The sequence below is a fragment of the Megalobrama amblycephala genome, linkage group LG12 (assembly GCF_018812025.1).
Source record: "Megalobrama amblycephala isolate DHTTF-2021 linkage group LG12, ASM1881202v1, whole genome shotgun sequence".
NCBI classification, from domain to species: Eukaryota; Metazoa; Chordata; class Actinopteri; order Cypriniformes; family Xenocyprididae; genus Megalobrama; species Megalobrama amblycephala.
Genome location: NC_063055.1, coordinates 21,776,624 through 21,798,271, shown reverse-complemented (window position 1 = coordinate 21,798,271; position 21,648 = coordinate 21,776,624). Strand labels below are relative to the sequence as shown.

General features: G+C 36.1%; 1 protein-coding gene across 1 annotated transcript in view; it reads left to right on the top strand.

The window, feature by feature from the left end:
- Nucleotides 1–854: 854 nt before the first annotated feature.
- fancc (FA complementation group C) overlaps nucleotides 855–21,648 on the top strand; it is a 28,139-nt gene continuing 7,345 nt past the window's right edge. The window contains exons 1-11 of the mRNA XM_048209657.1: nucleotides 855–1,130; nucleotides 3,619–3,784; nucleotides 8,985–9,072; nucleotides 9,737–9,831; nucleotides 13,763–13,870; nucleotides 14,589–14,653; nucleotides 14,818–14,982; nucleotides 15,300–15,456; nucleotides 19,686–19,741; nucleotides 20,551–20,650; nucleotides 20,927–21,002. Of these exons, the coding sequence (XP_048065614.1) occupies nucleotides 3,629–3,784; nucleotides 8,985–9,072; nucleotides 9,737–9,831; nucleotides 13,763–13,870; nucleotides 14,589–14,653; nucleotides 14,818–14,982; nucleotides 15,300–15,456; nucleotides 19,686–19,741; nucleotides 20,551–20,650; nucleotides 20,927–21,002 (1,066 nt within the window). The 5' untranslated portion in view covers nucleotides 855–1,130; nucleotides 3,619–3,628. The remainder of the gene's footprint in view (nucleotides 1,131–3,618; nucleotides 3,785–8,984; nucleotides 9,073–9,736; nucleotides 9,832–13,762; nucleotides 13,871–14,588; nucleotides 14,654–14,817; nucleotides 14,983–15,299; nucleotides 15,457–19,685; nucleotides 19,742–20,550; nucleotides 20,651–20,926; nucleotides 21,003–21,648) is intronic.

The window sequence follows — 21,648 nt, the reverse complement described above, 5'->3', positions numbered from 1 at the left end:
GAATTACGTTTGTAAAACTTTACAAAATATTACTTTTCAGTAATATGAGAATTTGGTGAATAATACACAAAAGTGTACAGGCCTCTGATATCTAAACCACTTTACAGGAGATTTAACAAAATTGTGACAGAGCCTCGAAGTCCTTTAGTGTACTAAGATGTTGAAACAATAACAATTTATACAGTGCCACCTAATGGTCAAATGCAAAACAGCTGCACTAGTCGTGCAGGAGAATGTGAAGAAAGATCAAGCAGATACACAAAATATTTAAAAATATTTAAAAATGACGTAACAAATACCATTTAAAGCAACAGAAAGCACATTAATGAGTGGATTCACGCGATTTTTTGTCCTGGGTGATCGATTTAAAACAGATTTTTTTTTGTCTTTATGTTAAAACGTTCTGAAACATTTTTTAACCATGCCTATAACATTTATTTTTTGCTACTTATTGCTGTTTTACAAATAATTATTTCAGCCTTAGTCTTAAACAATTAAATGATCATAAAATCAAATTTAATAAATCATTTATAAAATAAATATCATGTTTAAAGTTATTTTATACAAATAATGAAATAAAAAGTAAACAATTTTAATAGTTTTGTCATTTATTATGTTGGTGAAGAGCTGAAGAGCAGGAAAGCAGTCTCTCATTTTTATTCAAAATGTAATTTCACGCATATTATCAGACATCTGATGGAAACATTTGACACATTTGTTGATTTAGATAATGAGAGTGTGGAAATGTACTTTTTGCGTGATTTAACAAAACAATATTTTCCTGAATAATGTATGCTGCTTCAGTCCATGCTGCGATTTTGCCCCTCCCCTTTAAGAGGCGCGCAGCCAATAGCAGATGACAACATCCGGTTTAGGTGTCTGAGAGGGAAGTTCAGAAAGATTTTTTTTACAGCATCTTATGCCGCGAAAATTTCACATTACAGTTAATAATCTTCTATACAGTTAGCTTAGATTATTGGAAAAGTGTGACAGTACATGTATGTCAACATAAAGCCTGAGCAAAATAAGGACGCATTGAAAGTGCAGAACTTGCACAACCGTGCTGTCAAACAGTCTTCGCAGACCGCCACCTCATTTGATCGACACGCTTGAGCCTGCAAAATTTAAAGGTAACATCCGAGTTTACTTTGTTTATTCACATAAAATGAAGCCTTTGGTCTGGCTGTGTGTGATTTTATCTATGATTGTCAGAACCAGGATGCGAATTTGCGAATCATACTATGACCTTGCTGCTTACTCATTAATATTAATTAAGCTACGTGATAATATACCAGGAGTGTGTTAAAGAACGTCTACGAGACCTAATAAATATTCATGACTTTACTCTTTACTGTAATTTTTGTTTGGAGGCGTGTATGTGCTCAGACTGAAGTGAAATGCTTCTTGCGGTGGTCGGCTTATGTTGGAGACAGTAAGAGTACAGACAATTATGATATAAACTATGTTCAATATAAAACCAAGGTAAATGAAAATGTTGACCTTCTCTTACCTTGTAAAATATCATAATCTCAGTTAAACATACTTCCTAAATGTCTTAGCTCTTCAAAATCATAGCATCATTTTAGAGTCTGGAAAGTTTGAGGAAGCTTTTGATATGTCAGACATAATCATATAAACCCCAGTTACAGTGTAGTTATGGTCTATTGTGGTACTGGTTTATGTCTCCTTGAATTCTTAACATTAAAAGCTGCTTTTAGTATTTTCTGCTAATTAAGACAAGTCACTACAGGCAAAAACATATTTTTTTTCATGCACAGTTAAATTTTGATATATTGTATCCCGTTTGGCTTTTTATAACATGTTGTTTCAGACTAGTGAAAATAAAACATCCAAAATACACTTTTTCAACCAGCTGATGTTTTTTAACTATAAAGAACCTTTTGTGCAATTGGAAGTTAAAGGTTCTTCATGGAAACGTATGCTAATAAAGAACCTTTACTTTTTAGTGTGTGTAGTGCCGTTGCTTAAAAATTCTGAAAAATACAAATAGAGATTTTAATTGGGCCGTTAGAATGGACAGTATCATGACTGAAAGAGTGGACATCACACAGAATCAGTCCTAAAGGTCATCGTGATCATCAAGATTAAAAGATGTGGAGATAGCTTATTATTGGGAACTCTCAGATTGAGATTGTTGAGTAGAGTGTATTAATGCGTTTACCCTCCAGCTGAGAATGTCGAAGCCATTAGCACCATGATAAATCAGCTTCAGTAACAGCTCCCCCTTTATCATGTTAAGGCACCTATATAAGTCATGTCTATAGTGCTATATACAATACAGATTATTTCAAAGCAGCTTCACAGTAATAAACTGGAAAATAATGATCAATGATGCAAACTTCATCATGTTCTCCTATAAAGCAGCTCTACAGAAGACAATAGTGTCGTTATTCAGCTCGAATCGGTTCGAGTTTTGTCCAGATCCAGTAGTGTTGGTGCAGTCAAATCAATAATATTACTGAATATTAAGTGTCTGTCTAGTTTTAGTTTGAACCAGTCAACCAATCGAAAGGCCAACCTGTTTTAATTTGCTCTTGACTGTTGTTTGTCAAGAGCCTAATTATATATTTGTAGTCACTTCTATACTACAAGTTTTTTTCTATTTGGCATACAGTCAGGATATTAGTATGTGTTGGTACACGTCAATGTTGACACTCTCCAGCGCATAAGCCAAATAATTTACACTTGCACAAATTCAGCTAACGCTCTACCAATATTCTGTGTTGGAAATTACACCCATCTTGGCCGTGGCAGTTTATTGGCCAGGCGGCTATGTCCCCCGAAGGACTGGTGAAAGCTGTGCGGGGATGACAAGTCAACAAGGAGCGTTTGTTCATAGTTTGGTTTGATGAAAAAAAGGAAAGCAAAGCTAATTATATATTTACATTGTCTCACCCAAGGGATTTTTCCAGCAGGGGTGATGGCAAGACATTAAACGACTCCGCCGTTACGAGCAGATCATAAAAACACTCCCTTGTTGTGTCTTTCACAGACCTGTCATTAAGACTAAGAACAACAATTACCCACAAACTCCTGCTCCTGCACACACAAGCTGTTTGAGCGTCTTTTCTACCCCGTTACGCTGTGGTCGCAGTGTGAGAACCTCGCCTCCCAGCAGGACACAGAATGAGGATATGTCTCCATTGATGGCTTCAGCCTTGTTCCGTTTTGTTTATTTGTCAAAAATACTTCAGTGCTGACTTAAGAGCGTTCTGGAAGTTTAAAATAAAGTCCATGAAGACTTTATTGCACTACCCAGTGCCTCTTTTATCTTTTTTTCCCCCTTCTTTCAAACTGGCCGGCTCATGAAATACAGGCTGATGACAAATTAAGAGCCCTCAATTGGGTAACACATTTTCAACTCCCCATTTCCTGATTACAACCCCTGTCATCTCAGACTCTGTACAAAAGGCATCATTATTATGGACTTAACTCTCCTACTTTTTCTGGAATGAGAAACACACTTTTGAAGTTGCATGGTCCAAATATGTAGATCTGCTGGCCTTTCAAGGAATAGTCCCCCCCGCCCAAAAAAAAAAGCATTGTTGCATTTATTTGTGTGTGTGTGTGTGTGTGTGTGTGTGTGTGTGTCTGCAGACTTTAGAGGATGGCTGCTGTTTCTGAGACAGATGTGCAGTTCTGGATGGCCAAAGCAGTGAACTGGGGGGAGGCTACGTCATGTTCTGCCCTTCTGGACACCAGCAGGCACCTTGGATATCTGAGGAGTTTTCTCCAGCAAGTTCTGCTGGGGTTGCAGCAAATGGTACGAAAAATACACACAGGTTGAGCTTCTTAAGCAGGGCTTTTGTCTGGAATTTTGTGAAACATTTTGCATAGTCCTCAGCTGTCTTGTTAAACGTTAGGATCCAGTAAACAAATGTTGATCTAACAATATTCTTCAATCTTCACCAGCAGATATGTTGGATATGTTTGAGTTTACGCTATCTACAGGATGGTCAAGTTAGTTGTCCAATAACCGACTAATTGAATTGTGAGGTCAACAACTTTATGATTTTTAAATTATTTGTTTTATTACAGGGCTCAACAGTAAGATTATTTTCAACATTTTCACTGTCCAAAAACATTATAGGTTTTACAATTTTATTCATTTATATTTGCATTTATACAATTTAAATGTATCTAAATGTATATTTAATATGTATTCATTTTTAACAACTTTTTTTCTCTTAAGTTTTCTTAAATTTGCAAGAATCGCTGGAAACTACAAGGAATGGAATAAACACTTGAAAATGATGGCATGAATAGCAAAACATTACTGATTGGTTTGTAATTTTTTTACTTATTTAAACTAGCAATCAAGTTTAAATAATCAGAAGTCACAACCAATTGCCACTGAAAACCAAATACTTAAGTTTGAATTAAAAATAAAGGCATAAAAATACATTTACATAATCAACTGGCATAAAACTCTCTCTTACTGGCCCTGGCCGAGTGACCCATCCTTATTACTGAGTACTGTAATTTTTTTTAATTATTTTTAACTGTGGTGCTTTAGAAGAGATAAATGAAGAGATCCAACTTCTTTGAAAGAGTTTTAATGCTGACAGCATGTTGTGCTTTAATGTGCTAAAAGTCTCCCAGTAACTAAGAACTAAGAAATGTAGTCGATTTTGAAAATGTGTAGTTTTGCATATTTCTTCTGCTGAGTTCATAGAATCTTCTTTAATATTAAGGTCATAGTGCTTTAACTAACTCTTTTAGCACCCCATAACAGAAGCCGCTCTGTGCGAATGAAGGCAGGACGTTGGCACAGCGCTGTGATGATTTAGTGGGCTAATAGCCACCCAGGGACTGCCAGCGTTAACCTAATGTATCCCTGCATCAAGTGTTGCAAATTTGGACGAGGTATCATGGGTTTGGGCGACTCTGTGAAGGACCAGTGTTAAGAAAAATTCTGCCTCCCACTGACTCTCCTCACCTTGAAAGAAGCTCTTTATTCATCCTGCAGCAGCCTTTCGCACCAGCAGATCTGCTGTTGGCTCTGCACATCGTGCCGTTTGGTGCCTGGCGTGTCAGAAAAGAAAACAAAATCTTGCAGGCTTTCTTATTTCAACTTACAATGGCCGCCCTGCCAAAATGCAATCACACCTTCCGTTTCCATCATGCTCGACATGCGTCAGCCCCTCTGACAGCATTCGGCAATGTGATGGGATCGGGATTTCTTAATTGGCTCTAAAACCTTATTCCCGGCAGAGCCTCGTAAAACGGCCCGAGTGAAGCGGATCTGAACAGCAGCGCTTGGATGAGTTAAGGACGTGGCTCGCTCCTGGGGATGAAAAATGTCTCGTTTATATCAATTTCCTCATTTGCATTCCATCAGAACCAGTTTTCCCACTCCCTGCTTGGGACTGCTGGAAAGGGGAGGTTTCACGGTCCCGTAAACAGTTTTCTTCCTAAGCCTGGCACAGTTGGGTGCCCGTTGGCGATGCGCCCATGCTCAAGGGGAGACTGAGAGATCCGTGTGTGTGAACACATTCGATAATTGCTGACTTGTGAATGTGTACATAAGACTTTTTGCCCTTTAAATCCCACGAGAGAGCATCTCTGGGATGGTACATGCAATGACAAATTTGCTTGTACCCCTTTCTGGAGCTGGATTATGTCATGATGGTTATGAGAGGTCAAATGAATGGTCTTTTCAAGCTGTTTTTCAAGAGTTTACATTAGGGCAACATAATTAGTTGCATTAAAATTTATATTGTGATATGGCATAGTGAGATTATTAAAAAGCTGCAATTTAATTTAGTTTATAGATATTTTATGTTTTATATATTTTAGATATACTTTAAAATTCTATAATGTAATTAATTTAAATTTAATCAAAATGTTTAAAGGGTTAGTTCACCCAAAAATGAAAATTCTGTCATTTATTACTCACCCTCATGCCGTTCCACACCCATAAGACCTTCGTTAATCTTCGGAACACAAATTAAGATATTTTAGTTGAAATCCGATGGCTCTGTAAGGCCTTCATAGGGAGCAATGACATTTCCTCTCTCAAGATCCATAAAGGTACTAAAAACATATTTAAATCGGTTCATGTGAGTACAGTGGTTCAATGTAAATATTATAAAGCGACGAGAAGATTTTTGGTGCGCCAAAAAAAACAAAATAAGGACTTATTTAGTGATGGCCGATTTCAAAACAGTGCTTCAGGAAGCTTCAGAGCATAAATGATTCAGTGTATCGAATCATGATTCAGATTGCATGTCAAACTGCCAGCGGCTGAAATCACATGACTTTGACGCTCCGAACAGCAAATTCGATACACTGATTCATCTGTGCTCCGATGCTTCCTGAAGCACTGTTTTGAAATCGGCCATGGTAGCTCCAAAAGATTTCCAGGGAGTCTGCAGAAATTACAAAAAATTATTTTTATGAAAATTAATTTTCTATAAAAGTGCTTTGGAATAATATTAGGTTTGAAAAGCATTAATTAATTTTTTTAATTGAAAATTCAGGATTATACATATAACATTTATTGTGGTGATAAAATGATACATTGTCAAATGTCAGTATTTTCTAGATAATATTTTAATAACTTGTTTTGGCTTCAGTACAATAACAATATAAAAAACAATTATTTAATTTAACGAACAACATGTTGTCTTTATAATATCATATAGTGTTTTTTACAGATGAAAATGTAGAGCTGCCCTCACATTTTAGGAGTGGGGTCCTTCACTAGGTGATCATCCTGTTATTGGGACCTTGGCATCAAAAAGTTAAAAAAAAAAATCTCCTTTAGATGTTATGAATGCAAATGGCAGTTCTAGATCTACAATAATTAGTTGAGCATGTGCTCTGTATTTGTATTAATTATATATTTGGCTGTTACAAGGTCCTTTTCTCTCTATGTGTTAAAGTTCCACAGGAATGGTGTCATTCTCCTCATGCGTGCACTGAAATCGTTTAGTATCCAACAATATATGTGCCTATGGAATGTAAAAAGGCTCAGATCCTTTGTATGGCTTCCAGTGTACAGTAAATTGGCAAGGCACATCTTGAACTGATGCAAAAAGCTGTGATCCTCAACATGCCTTTGCATTAGCACGCTGGTTTTCATTAATTACGTAACTGACTTTAAAGAAGTGATCAGTGACTCTCTCCATCTCTCTGCGTGGGAATAGTTTTATAAAAGGCCATCAAAAGGTTTTTTTTTGGCTCAAATAGTTCTTTGGGAAATGATTATTAATTTTTTTCATATTAGATAATTGTTCATACTTGTGATGTGAACTAACTCGGCAAGTGGCAGACCTTCATTGTGCACTTAAACTGTCAGTATTACTTAAGAAAAAAAAATTGACCACAGCTCATGAGTTGAGACAGGATCTGGTGTTGACAGTTCATTTTGATGAGGAAAATTCTAAGCAATACAGTTCTGACATGAGAACATTTGTTCCTGCTGAGTTCTTCTTGGTAACTATCAGATCTTCCTTAATGTACCAAAAAACAATTCAAACAGAAAGTTCTTTAAAGTGAGTCTTTATGGTTGCAATTACAGAGACCGTTGTAAAAAACATTAAAAAAAAACAACAACAACAAAGTGATTAGCTATTGTGGCAAGAGAGGCATCTATTTTAGAGTATATATGAAATTTGTGTGGATGTGCAAGAGTGAAGTGTGCTGCATCTTCATGCAGCCAGTGCTGATGTGGTCATCAGGGAAACGGGTAGTGCAAAAGAAATGAAAAGGGTCCTAGAACATATCCTTGTGGAATGCCAGAAGGTATGACTGAGTTTAATAAAAAAAAAAAAAATAATATATAAAATAAAATATCATCACACAACAATCTTTGTCTTGCTAGCTTATCTCTCCATCAGGTGCGTTTTATATCCGGCCATCTGACTTTGTTGTTGTATGATCTGTAACCAGGGAGTTGAAGCATCACGGAAATACCAGATTGATTTTGATTTGTTCACAGATGCCAAATTTCACACTATAAGATATGACTCAAATTTTCAATTATAAAAAGGATGTGTCATTAACATAATCTATGAGATGAGTACTATGTATTTGGAAAAGTGAGGTGTTAAAACAAAGTCAAAACAAGTTTTCAACTGAGCATACAGGTACATGCTTCTTTATGTACATTGAACTTTAGTGCTAAAGCAAGTGATTTAAAGGGATAGTTCACCCAAAAATGAAAATTTGATGTTTATCTGCTTACCCCCAGAGCATCCAAGATGTAGGTGACTTTGTTTCTTCAGTTGAACACAAATGATGATTTTTAACTCCAACCGCTGCCGTCTGTCAGTGGTATAATGCAAGTCAGCGGGAACTTGGACTATAAGAGTAAATAAAACACGACAGACAAATCCAAATTAAACCCTGCGGCTCGTGACGACACATTGATGTCTTAAGATACGAAACGATCGGTTTGTGCGAGAAACCGAACAGTATTTATATCATTTTTTACCTCTAATACACCACTATGTCCAACGGCATTCATCACTTGATTCGTGAGGTCTGATTGCGCTCTGACAGCGGGTTTAATTTGGATTTGTCTGTCGTGTTTTATTTACTCTTATAGACCAAGTTCCCGCTGACTTGCATTATACCACCGACAGATGGCAGCGGTTGGAGTTAAAAATCATCATTTGTGTTCTACTGAAGAAACAAAGACACCTACATCTTGGATGCGCTGGGGGTAAGCAGATAAACATCAAATTTTCATTTTTGGGTGAACTATCTCTTTAAGTTTGAATCTTGCTTGTAAAATTTTTCGATATTGTTCAACCTCATCATTTCCCAGTTTCTCTATATTATACAATGGAAAAAAAGCCATTAAATGTGTTCAATTGGATTATTCACACATGTATTATTACTAGGTACTGTATGCGATGTAAAAGTCTGCATCGTATAGTTTAATTGCAGTTTATTTTTCATGATTCAGATTTTTGCTATTGATGTCTCAGGTGTGTATGTTTATTCTATAACAGAGTTCCACTAGTGAGGCCATGGAGACGTTTCCTTTTGTGGGCCAGTTCCTGGGAAGACTTTGTTGGAACCCATGTGTTATTGCGGATGGTAAATTTATGACTCTTTTACACTTGGGGGTGTGTTTCCCATTTGAGACCAAGAAATGTGTCTGCATGGGTTGGGTATTTACACTAATTTTCCAATGAACCCTGTAGCGGCCTGCAAGGCATTTGTTCTGTTATTTGGCTCTCTTTCACCTCTCTCTTTGTCTTATCACTACTTCCCTTCCCTGAAATGTTTTATCAGACCTGTTCTTCAAATGCAGCCTTAAAAATTACTTAAAGTTTAATGATCTATCACTGTACTTTTTACCCTATCATACAGTTACAAATATATTACGAATGTGATTTAAAGTTATAAATATTTATTATAAAGTTATATTATCAGCATAACAATTTGAGTGAAAGTTACATTGAAAAATCAGTTTTTTGTTCAAAGTTGTGATGAGTGACCTTGAAATAATGCAAAATCTGTCATATTTTATTTTTTATTTACATCATATGCTGTCTTTGTTTAAAATTGTTCAAAGTTTAAATCTGATATTTCATCTTAGTTTTTTAGTGTTGTATCAGAGTTTAGACTATATTGTGCCTTATTATAAATGCATGCGTGTATGCATGTTTATAGGTTCCCTATTACAGATGAATAATGTGGCCATTTTCACATCTTATAAATGCCATTTTGTCCTGTGGTCTTGTTTATGTATGCTCAGAGAGGAGCCAGAGACTCCTGCTGCGGTGTTTGAGCTGTCTGTACAGCGCTGAGCCACTGAACGCTGTTGAGCGAAAAGCCAACATGTGGATCAAGGTAAAGCCAACAACATTTCACCCCTCAAGGTTAATGAATAGATAAATGCCAAAGCAGTTTTACAAATTGATATCCTTACAGACACAATTGAAAATGTGGAATATATTAGTTGTTTAATTTAAAGTGTGAAGATAAAAAAAAAATGAAAGAGGTCATGAATTGAGAAATCAAATTTTCCTTGATCTTTTGACATATAAGAGGTCATTGTATTATAAAAAAATATATCAAACTCAAAACTTTTATTTTTAAAAAAGTACCATATCACATTAGTAAGACCATTTGTTTGTTTGCTTCACTTTACTGTGGTTTCATTTTTAAACAAGATACAGTTTGAAGTTCAAAGCTAGCTTTTCAAAAAGACATCAAATAAAAGATGATGCAGTGCTGACTATATTGGATCTGACAGTAATGTTGCAACACAAATGTGAGAAACAATGTTTTTACCATGTGTCACTACTCTGTCTGTTACAAATCATTTGATATGTACTCACTTTACTTTCACAATATAATAATTTTTTGCAATACAAAACTGGACAATTGCAAAACTGAAAATGCATGTCAAAATAACACATTATCAATGTTTTTTGAGACCCCCCAAAATTTCACAAATCACATTTTCAGGGGAGCCCATGTCTTATTAAGGGAGCAGCACCCTCATAGTTCGCACCCTGGACTTTATCAATAATGAAATGATCTTTTAAGGGTAATTTCTCAGCCAAATTTGGTGTGCGATTAGATTAATTAATTGGCACATCGTGTAATTAATTGGATTAAAAATGTTAATTGCCTGACAGCCCTAATTATATTATTAAAATTGTCATTAAAAATCTGACTGATAAGAGTTTAAAAGCACATGCTTTGAATGTTCGAGCCCTTTTTTGCTTGTAATATACCTAATGTCATACTGTTCTAGACCCCTACTTGCTACAGTTTTCAATCTGCCAAAAGTGTTTTAGAAATTCCCAATGCACACTTTCATATTGAAATAGATGTAATCAGAGTAGCGGGGTGATGAAAAAGAACTAAAATAATTGTACACTTTCAACTTTTTACTGAGTTCACACAGATGGTTTACCATAAGCAATACAGAACCCCTTGCGTTTTGTGTGTGTATTCGTTTGATTATTTTTTTCATCTAATAAAACATAGCGCTAATTAAAGCAGGGCTTTTAAAGTAAACTTTTAATTTGCCAGATGTTTTTTGACCTATACGAAGGGAAGTGGAGTCAGAGGGAGGTGTGGGTTCTCTGTCAGGGGTTGAGACACGGTATTTAATCTTACATTATTTATTTGCTTAGCAAACAATCCCTAGTGCAGCAGCAGTGTGTGTACGTATGGTTTGTTGGAAAAAGATACGGGACAAAAAAAAACAAAAACAGATCAGGACTCTATTTGTGTGAGGAAGTTACAGATTACAGGCGCATGAGCATTTACTTGATAGATGAAACATGGAAGAGGAATACAATTTGTATTGTTTCCAAAAGATAATGGTCCAGATAAGGTCCAGAAGGTTGTCAGTCCCCTTTTGATGATTTTATTGTCAAAATTACACCATGGTAATCTAATGCTTTTTCAGACATTTGAAGTACCAATTGAATAATCAAGTAAAAGGTGGTGAAGATAATTTATTAAAGATTACAAGGGATTACAAATCGATTTTGATTTCATGGTGACTTTAAGGGGCATATTTTTGTAACTTTTCTTCAGGTTTGAGTCAGGAAGTGTGCCAGTTTGTGTCCTCTGTTTAATGGCAGATCGCATTCTCATTTGTTCTCTTGTTGTGTTTCAGCAAATTGATTTGGTTTGAGTTAATTTCCCGGGGGTCTTTCTTCTCCTCCCAGTCTGACGTCTTGCCTCTTCCAAGCCGTTGATCTCTTATTTTTCCATTCTCATGTTTGTTGCGGTCCTAATGGACTGTGTGTTTTTCCGTTTATCCCCATTCCTTGTTTGTTACGAGTGCTGTTTACTGTCACTGTCAACATTTGAAGGCTCAGCCATTTGAGAAAGCCTTCATGTCGATCAGCATGGGTTGCAATGTGAGGTTCATCTGGGATGATTCCAGCTGACCCTCCAAGAGCCTCAACGGCGGTGATGGCCTGTGTTCCTTTAGTCACTCAACATGAATAAACAAATGGTCCCGTCATTCACAAAGCCAGCTTGGTCGTGTTCTTCATGTGGGTGGTTTAGCCCAGAAGAAGAGATGAAGAAGAATGACGATGCTTCCACAGAGCCACGGACTGAAGTTTTTTTGTCTGTTATTAAAGGGCCTGTTGCCCATTCTACTTTGAGCCTTTGCTTTGGAGCGCCAGCCTGGCTCGCTCTCTCCACATCACAGAGACCAGACCATGCCTGATGGCCCCTCTGCTCCTTCAGGGCTCCTGAGGGTCTGGAACAGTCTTTAGGGAGACTTGTGTGGTCTCTTTAAGTACATTCACCTCTGCAGACTCATTCACGTAATATTTTAGGCTGAGCAGAATGACCCCGTCTTTAATATCTCTGTCACTTTGTCTTTTGATGTGCCTTCATTTCTCCTATGTTTGAAACCCCTAACCATAAGGATTAAACTTTAGTATGAAACTTGCCCCTGACCCAACATGAAAAATCCTTATCATGCATTCAAAATCTGCATACGATATTCTGCATTTGCATGGAACATAAACTGAATGCAGATTTTTTTTTTAAAGTTACTTTGTTATTATCAAGTTATTACTACATGTACCCCTTTTAATCAATGAAAAATTAAGAAATTCTTTGAAAATTGAAATTTTATATCAAGTACAGAAAAAATGCTATGCAAGAAAAATATCTATTTTGTCAATATTCATGAGAAATGCAATTTTTTTTATATCTTTGTATTAGATATAAGAATGTTCTCCTTCTCCTCAAAATTCCTCATAACTCATGACTGCTCAAACTCAGTCCAAATTTAGGAAACTCATATTCATTTTCTAACAAATCGACATCAACATTACTGTGAAATGTTTTCAAACAAAACATATACATTTAACTTAAAACAACTTGCATCAGAACAGACCTGAATGCATTTAAATCATATGGCTTGTTGATCTTTTGACTTAGACCAGCAAAGTCTGGAACAGTGCCCTAGCAACTACACAGCAACACAAATAGCAACCACCCAGATCAAGAAAATGTTTCATTTTTAGCATTAATAACTTAATAATGTATTTTGTTTGCTTGTTTCTTTGAAGATATTTAGGCTTGAGTCAAGACCTTTAGGCAAGAGTCATGTGATGCCTTGATCAGTAAACATCTGAGAAGTGAATATGTGCTCCTCTCAAACATTCTGTTTTCTTTCTTTTCATTTTAGGAATATTGTACAAGTTGTTTTGATTTAGCCTTGGCATCCATGTGGTTTATACTGTCTAAATTACCACTTTGAAGACCAAAAAAAAAAAAACGCCCATCATGGCAGATGCCATGTTTCTCCACCTCAAGGTAGAGAGAAAAAAAACTATAGAATATAAAAAGGCTGCATTTCATTGGCCTTTGCTGTAGCCGCAGCCCAGCTTAGACTTAAGTGTGATCTGCAGTGTGTTTTTGCTGTTCAGATGGTAGTAATTGAGCCTCTTTGGGTCTGTGGAGGACATCTTAGCATACTGTAAACGTAAAGAAACCACATGGCCCCACCACAAGCAGACATGTTTTCTGTCAAGGCTTAAACCCTGTGCTTTCATAAACAGACCGGCCTTGCCACCCGATCCATTGTCTTTTTTTCTCTTTTTTTCTTATTTGTGTGCAACATGGGGATGTATTTATGATGAGCAAATAGTTGTCCAGTTATAGACAAAGCAAAATAATTCACAGTTATTGATGTTTCATGGTGTGTGATAAAATTTTCACCATAAACGGAGGGTGTTTGTTTAAAAGCTGTCGTCTGCATTGTTTTATGTTCTGTATCTGTTCTGGACAGAATATGTTGTGTCATCTGATCTCGGAGGAGGAGGGCAGTGTAGCTCATGCTACAGTAAAACATGCTGGATCAAGCCCGAAGCGATACCACTCAGAGGCTCTTCAGAAGGTTTGGGAAACACTGTTCAGAGCCTTGGCATGTTCGTTAATAATAGAATGGTAGTGTGATGGGAAATGAGGCCTAAGGCTAAAAGATTTCTCTTTTTTCAGTCTATTGATGATTTTCAATTTCATCCCCCCCCCCCCCCCCCCCCAATCATAGTAAACAGCCACTATTAGCTAAGTAGATTGAAAAGGTTTAATCTAGAAGTAAAATTCAGTGAAAAGTTAAGTTTAAATAATGCAGTTGATTCACTATATGAACACCAAGAAGTAGAATATTGAGTCATTTATGTTGAATCATTTATTTGCACTAATAAAATAGTACGCAATAATAAACAGCAATATTTACCTATACATACTAAATAATGTTTTTTAAGAATGAAAATTGGAGTTATGATGCAAACAAATCATAAAAACATGTTGAACTGCCTTTTTTTACTGATGAAGTTTAATTCTATTGAGATTCTGTATGTCTTAACACTCTCTTACATATTGCATCCGTAGAAGGGCTTGTAAAACTAGTATAGCAGTGTGCTGTTTAGAAATGGACAAATAAAAATCCTATTAAAATCATTCACAATGTTCACAATGTAATTTTATATCACTTGTGAATATTCAATATGTTGCCCAGCCGTGGATTTATTTTCCACTCTAGTTTTTAAATTGCATTTTCATTACATTTGTGAAATTATAGGCAAACTGTTGTGTCCTGCTGTCACTTTCAGGTGGTGTCATTGATGACAGAGGAGGTCATTAAAAGCTGTGACGGCTTGCCAAAAACATCAGCAAGGTAATAAATGCTTAATCTCACTCTGGACTCACCTTTACAGTGCCTGTAACAACAGATATTTATCAAATGCCTTCTGTGTGTATGCATATGTATATATAGTGTGTATATATGTGTGTGTGTATATAAGTATAAAATAGTCCTCACTCAGTAATCGCTTTTTGTAGATGTTCAAACGAGAACATTCACACCATGTCAACGGCATGCATTGCCTTGGTCACATGTCCTCAGATGGCTCCTCTCATTGGAGCTCTATTGAAGCATTCCATGTTGTGTGGCTCTTCCTGTCTGAATCAAGAGTTTATTAAGGAAGTCAGTGATGCCTTGATTAGGTGAGTTTCATTATACTGAAATGTTGTAATGCAGTGTTTAATAACAACATGATGTCCACTCTTAACCTGTGTATGTTTTTCCCGGTAACACTTTATTTTACAGTGTCCTTGTTACACACATTACATTTAGTTACTGTAGTAATAACTATACATTATGCATAATTACATGCGACTAACCCTAAACCAAACCCTAATCCTCAACCTAACCCTATAGTAAGTATATGTAGTTAACTGTTATTACTGTTAGTACCCATAAATATATAATTACACTGTAACACGGACACCTTAAAATATTCCTGTGTTTCTCTTTTACACAGTAAGAGGCTTGTGTTGGAGGATGAAGCTGTGGTGAACCTGTGGTGTCTTAGCCCCACCTGTCTGGAGGGGGCAGTAGTGAGCTTACTGGAATCTGTGCTGTCTGACCATGAAACAATGACACAGAGTCTGGACAAACATGTTAATGACTCATTACTGGTAAACTTGATTTCTTCTATATTAGCATTAAATGCTGATATTTTTTATTTTTTTTTAGATGGGTCTCAAGTTTGAGACCACATTAAAAATCTGTCATTTAAATCTGAAAATAAACAAATTTTAGTTCAATGTATTTATTTACTTACTATATATATTTAATTTAATTAATTTTATTTTAGTGTTGTTTAAGGAAATAATGTTAAATAAGATAACGAGTCACTAATTAAATTATATTTAATATATATATATAGTTTTTTTTAATTCAAATTTTTACTTTTTGAATGGTTACTTACTTTTGTATGGTTACTTTTTGATTACAACGAATGTTGTAAAGTTGCATATTGTCAAAATATTAATAGACTTTACTTTTAAAATCAGCCAGATATATCAGCACCTTAGGACAACAGACCATCACCATGTTTATTAGCAACAAGTTCACACTGTTATGTTTGATGGCAACTAGTACCGCATGTCATAATATTTGCTTCGGTTGCTAATTAATTTGGTGCTGCTGTGTTGACAGTAAAACTATGGCAGTAAAGAAGGAATTTGATGGTCTGTTGTTCGTATGGTACACAGTGTATGAAGATTAACAGCTGTACGCTGGCCTCTTTTTAAGAACAGACGCAAACAGTGTGACGTGAACCAGACCCGTGGTCCATACACATCTTTATGAGGCTATTTCATAAAGAAACTTAAAATGACTGAAATCAAAACCTTATTTACATGTCTTTCTAAGGACGTCAAACAGTCATCATGTAGCTGATGTTTGAGGTTCGTTATCATCTGTTTAGCGTCTCATTCTGAGCGGTACAGACAGGTAAAATGAGGCCCAAATGCAACTGCATTCAACTCGAATTTGTTTGTGCTTCAGAGCATATTGAACTGTGCGGTATGTTTACGTTGCAGGAACAAGTTGTTTAAACCGCAATCAAAAAGGGGAAACCAGAAATTAGTTTCACATTTCTGTTTTCATCCACCTTCCTCAAAGCTTAGCTCCAATAACAATAAACAGCATCTTCCAGCATCCCATTGCCAGAAAGAGGATGTTTTTGCCATGCTGTAATTGACCCTCCATGAAGTGTTAGGAGAAGGTATGGATGAGTGTTCGGAAAGCCCATCTGTTTTCACTAGGGAGAGAAAGCTTCGGCCTTCATAAAAAATAAAAGCAGACAGCCCTTTCCTATGCCTCTGCTAATGTGATCTCTAAATTTTAGAGATTTTAGAGACTCAATTTTTGTTTTTGAAAATTATTAATAATTTATTCATCCTCATGTTGTTCCAAACCTGTATTATTTCTTCTGTAAAACACAAAAGGTGAACTTATGAAGAATGTCATGGTCGCTCTTTTCTATATAAATGAAAGTAAATGGGGATGTCAAGCTCTAAAATGACACAAAAAAACCCCACCATAAATTGTCAGAAAAATGATCATGAAAGTGTTCTAAAAGTGACACAAACTACTCATGCACTATATTCAAAGTCTAAAATTTGTGTCTACAAACCAATTTTTTTAAAGATTATCTTCCCCTACACTGTAGCTCCTGACAGCTCCAGTTCCAATGAAATATAGAAAGTCATACAGGGCTGCGTTTCCCAAAAGCATCTTGAGCTAAGTTGATCGTAGAGAACACTGGTGGAAATGGTCTCCACAATCAACTTGGGCTCACAATGCTTTTGGGAAATGCGTCCCAGGTTTGGAACAACATAAGGGTGAGTAAATTATTACATAATTTTAAAGGTGCCATAGAATTTAAAATTGAATGTACCTTGGCATAGTTGAATAACAAGAGTTCAGTATATGGAAAAGACATACAGTGAGTCTCAAACTCCATTGTTTCCTCCTCCTTGTATAAATCTCATTTGTTTAAAAGACCTCCGAAAAACAGGCGAATCTCAACATAACACCGACTGTTACGTAACAGTTGGGATCATTAATATGTACGCCCCCAACATTTGCATATGCCAGCCCATGATCGAGGCATTAGACAAGGCAGTATTAACGTCTGGATCTGTGCACAGCTGAATCATCAGACTAGGTAAGCAAGCAAGAACAATAGCGAAAAATGGCAGATGGAGCAATAATAACTGACATGATCCATGATATCATGATATTTTTAGTGATATTTGTAAACTGTCTTTCTAAATGTTTCGTTAGCATGTTGCTAATGTACTGATAAATGTAGTTAAAGTTACCATCGTTTCTTACTGTATTCACAGAGACAAGACTGTTGTTATTTTCATTTTTTAAACTCAACTTCATTCTTTATAAATCTCTCCAACAGTGTAGCATTAGCCTGTTAGCCACGGAGCATAGCCTCAAACTCATTCAGAATCAAATGTAAACATCCAAATAAATACTATACTCACTTGATCCGATGCATGCATGCAGTATGCATGATGAACATCTTGTAAAGATCCATTTGAGGGTTATATTAGCTGTGTGAACTTTGTTTATGCACTGTATCATAGTAGAGAGCTGGGAGTGCGAGGATTTAAAGGGGCCGCAGCCTGAATCGGTGCATAGTTAATGATGCCCCAAAATAGGCAGTTAAAAAAATTGATTTAAAAAAATCTATAGGGTATTTTGAGCTGAAACTTCACAGACACGTTCAGGGGACACCTTAGACTTCACATCTTGTGAAAGAACGTTCTAGGGCACCTTTTAAACTTTGGGGTAAACTATCCCTTTAAAGGATTAGTTCACTTTCAAATAAAAATTTCCCCAAACTTTACTCACCCTCAAGCCATCCTAGGTGTATATGACTTTCTTCTTTCTGATGAACACAATCGGAGTTATAGGATGGCTTGAGGGTGAGTGAAGATTGGGGTAATTTTCATTTGAAAGTGAACTAATCCTTTAAGGAGAGATGCTTTTTTGAGGCTACCCCAAAGGGTTAGGTGATAATGCAAATCCTGTAGGTTTGATCCTAGACAGGAGGGCACCTGTGAATTGGAGAGAAACTGGAATCAGCTACACTACCGTTAAAAAGTTTGGGTTTAGTAAGATTTTTAAATGTTTTTATGCTCAAAAGGGCTACATTTTATTTCATCAAAACACAGTAAAAACTTTTTTCAGGATTCTTTGAAGAATAGAAAGTTTAAAAGAACAGCATTTATTTGAAATAGAAACATTTTTGTAAAAGTATTAATTTCTTTCAAAAAACAAAAACAAAAAAAAACTTACCCCAAACTTTTGAACAGTAGTGTATGATGATTGTCTGATGACGAGTGTCTGAATCGCTTATTTATGAAGATCAGGTGAAGAATGATGTTGTATATTAACAATTTGGCTCCAGGTGCATCTGAATTATTGTGTGAAAAATTGCTTGTGATTGCAGTCATACAGTTTCGTTCATTGGTTTTATGACTTTGGCTGTAAGTTGGTGAACTCCGTATTCTTTCTGTGATCTCTCTCTTTCTTGTTTCTATTGCTCTATCTTCTGTTTCTGAGACGGGATCATACCATCTAATGTTTGTTGCTGAAATGCGTCTCTTTTTATTGGAGCAGCAAATTGGCGGCTTTTGGCAAGCTTTGAATAGCTGGGGTTACGGGAATATCTGAGATGCTTTGGGGTTTGGGGGGGGGGCTTTGGAAGGGGTGGTGTGTGAGGATCGTGCGTGTGTGCGTGCAGAAGGGAGATGAGGGTGCCTGTGGGCTGGGTGGGGCAGACGTTTTAATGGTCCCAAATGAAGGAGAGAATAATGAGGCTTCTCCCTGTGGCCTACACACACACACACAAACACACAAACACATGCACAGAGACAAATGCTCTGAGGATCAAAGACCGCAGGAGCACATGTGGGCTTTCTGATGGAGCACTGATGTTTTGGGTCTGGGTGAAATGTTTTTATGGCATTCTTTGCCCATATGAACTATGGGTGTATTAATGAAACCTGTTCTATTAAAATATGAGCATGTAAGTTTACGTGCTGCACCAGACACGCATGTACAGCTGCTTAGATGTGATTTATTTTTTTATTTTTTTTTACTCTTTCACATGAATTTAAAACAGATGATATTTGCTGTATAATAAAGCAATGTTCATTTTGTTGGTAAGAAACTTGGCTGTTAAACTCACAGCAGTGAATTATGGGAGAGGATCTGTGGGCGATGCCAATGGGTCCTCATTATTATTGCAGCATTGCCTCCTACTGGTTGAGAGAGGAGCTGACAACCGGACATTGTTCCTAAATAATGCACTGCAATGTTCTTCTTTCCCCACCAGCCTCAAGCTTCAGCCCATTACTGCCACATCTTTCTCACAGTCACCGAGATTTACAGGTGAATATTGGCTTTTGTATTTATTTTATTTAGTCGTACGCAGAATCTGTGTCCACAAAACATCATTAAATGCATCACAGACCATATTTAAATCCATTCTGCTAAAATCAGCTAAAAAAAACCCCTTCAAATTCCGTCTGGCTCATACTGTATATTATACAATATATTATATATTAAGTGATTATATAATATACACGGTAGTCGCCAAAAGTGATGTTCGGAGGGGATATTTGTTTTTAATCACCCTACAAGTTAGATTAAACCATCAAAATATGAGAAAATATTTTATATTTTTTTAAATATTTTAAATATGAGGGAAGAACAAAACTCTAAACTTGGTTATGGTATTTATCTGACAATTTTTTTTTTTTTTTTTTGGAAAAAGGTTTTATTTTACTATGCATAAAAATACAAAAAGCTCACAGGAAAAAGCATCCATTGACTACAACATAATCAGTTAGTAATATTTTGTTGGTTCTATCAGTGATTATTTGAGTACTGGCCAATATTATTTTTATTATTGACATTTTTTTTTATTTAGGCTGCTATTGGGAGCTTTCAAAGAATACTAAACTGTTATTCATCTCTTATAATGATTCAATGTTTTCCTATTCGAAGCATAGATTAAAGCTTTAGTGTGAATGATGTTTGTTGTTATTATTATTCATTTAAAATGTTAAACAAAGTAAATCAGGCTGTTTACCTACACCACAACAAATTATAGTGTCTAATACGAACATGAATGGCAGTAAATAACATTTTGGAAACAGTGTGAAATTATGTGTGTGTGTGTGTGTGTGTGTGTGCAGGAATGTGCTGACAGAGATTGATGAGAACCTGGCCGTGAGATCCCTCATACAGGTTTTCACTGCCTGCTTCCTCCAGAGACTGACTGGACAGAAACCACAGGTACAAACTGACTTCATGAATGTAAATGTGTAATTTCTCTGGCACTAGCAGCACCAAACCGAAATGACAAAAAAATGATTGTTTCCAAAAATACGAAATCCCACAGAAGCCATAAACAAAAGAAAACAAGGCAGAGAAATAATAATGCATGGCCTCTGTGGAGTTTGCATGTGATTGGCAGGTCTGTTTGGTGCCACTAGTGGCTCTCAAACGACACAAAAGAGATATTTCAAGTTTCGACTTGTTGTGATATCTATGTGCATATATGATTTGTAGGATCGTCTACCACTCAGAGCCTTCTTCCCAAACGTGATGCCCAGTTTACTCTCTCCTTTACTGACAGCGCCATCAGGTACAGCATACAATACATACAATCTCTGAGAAAGCTCTTGTGTTGAAGCTTGTGGGTAAGCTGTGTCACTTTTTACCCAAATTATTTCAGAGTGTATCCTATCAGCTAAAATTGATTTTCAAAATCTCTCTTTAGAGGTAAACTGTAAGTTGAATTATTTATAAATGATTTACATTTCAAATAAGAATAAAATAAAAATCGGTTTGTCCTCTTAGCATTCCTAAGGTCTCTTGATGTACCATGCGTGGTACAGTGGAACGCTAGCAGGTTATACAGAACCAACAAAATGTGCACCAAAAATGTTTTGAATGGGATTAGTGTGTATTATTCACATTTTTTGAAAAAATATCCATAAACCAGTCAGGAAAATTTACCAGTACATCTGGCACACTTTACACCACAGATATCATTTTGAGAAAAATATTATTATTTTTTTATTTGATTTATTGACCTTTTCAATATATCACATGTATTACAATGAAAACAAAAGAACATGAAAAACATTAATACTATAGAATTATACAATTACACCATTCCTTGTAAAACCTTAAAAAAAAAAAAAAAGCCTGATCCTTAACCTGAAAATCACCCGATTTTATGAAATACAGTACCATTCAAAAGTGTGGGGTCAGTAAGATATATATAT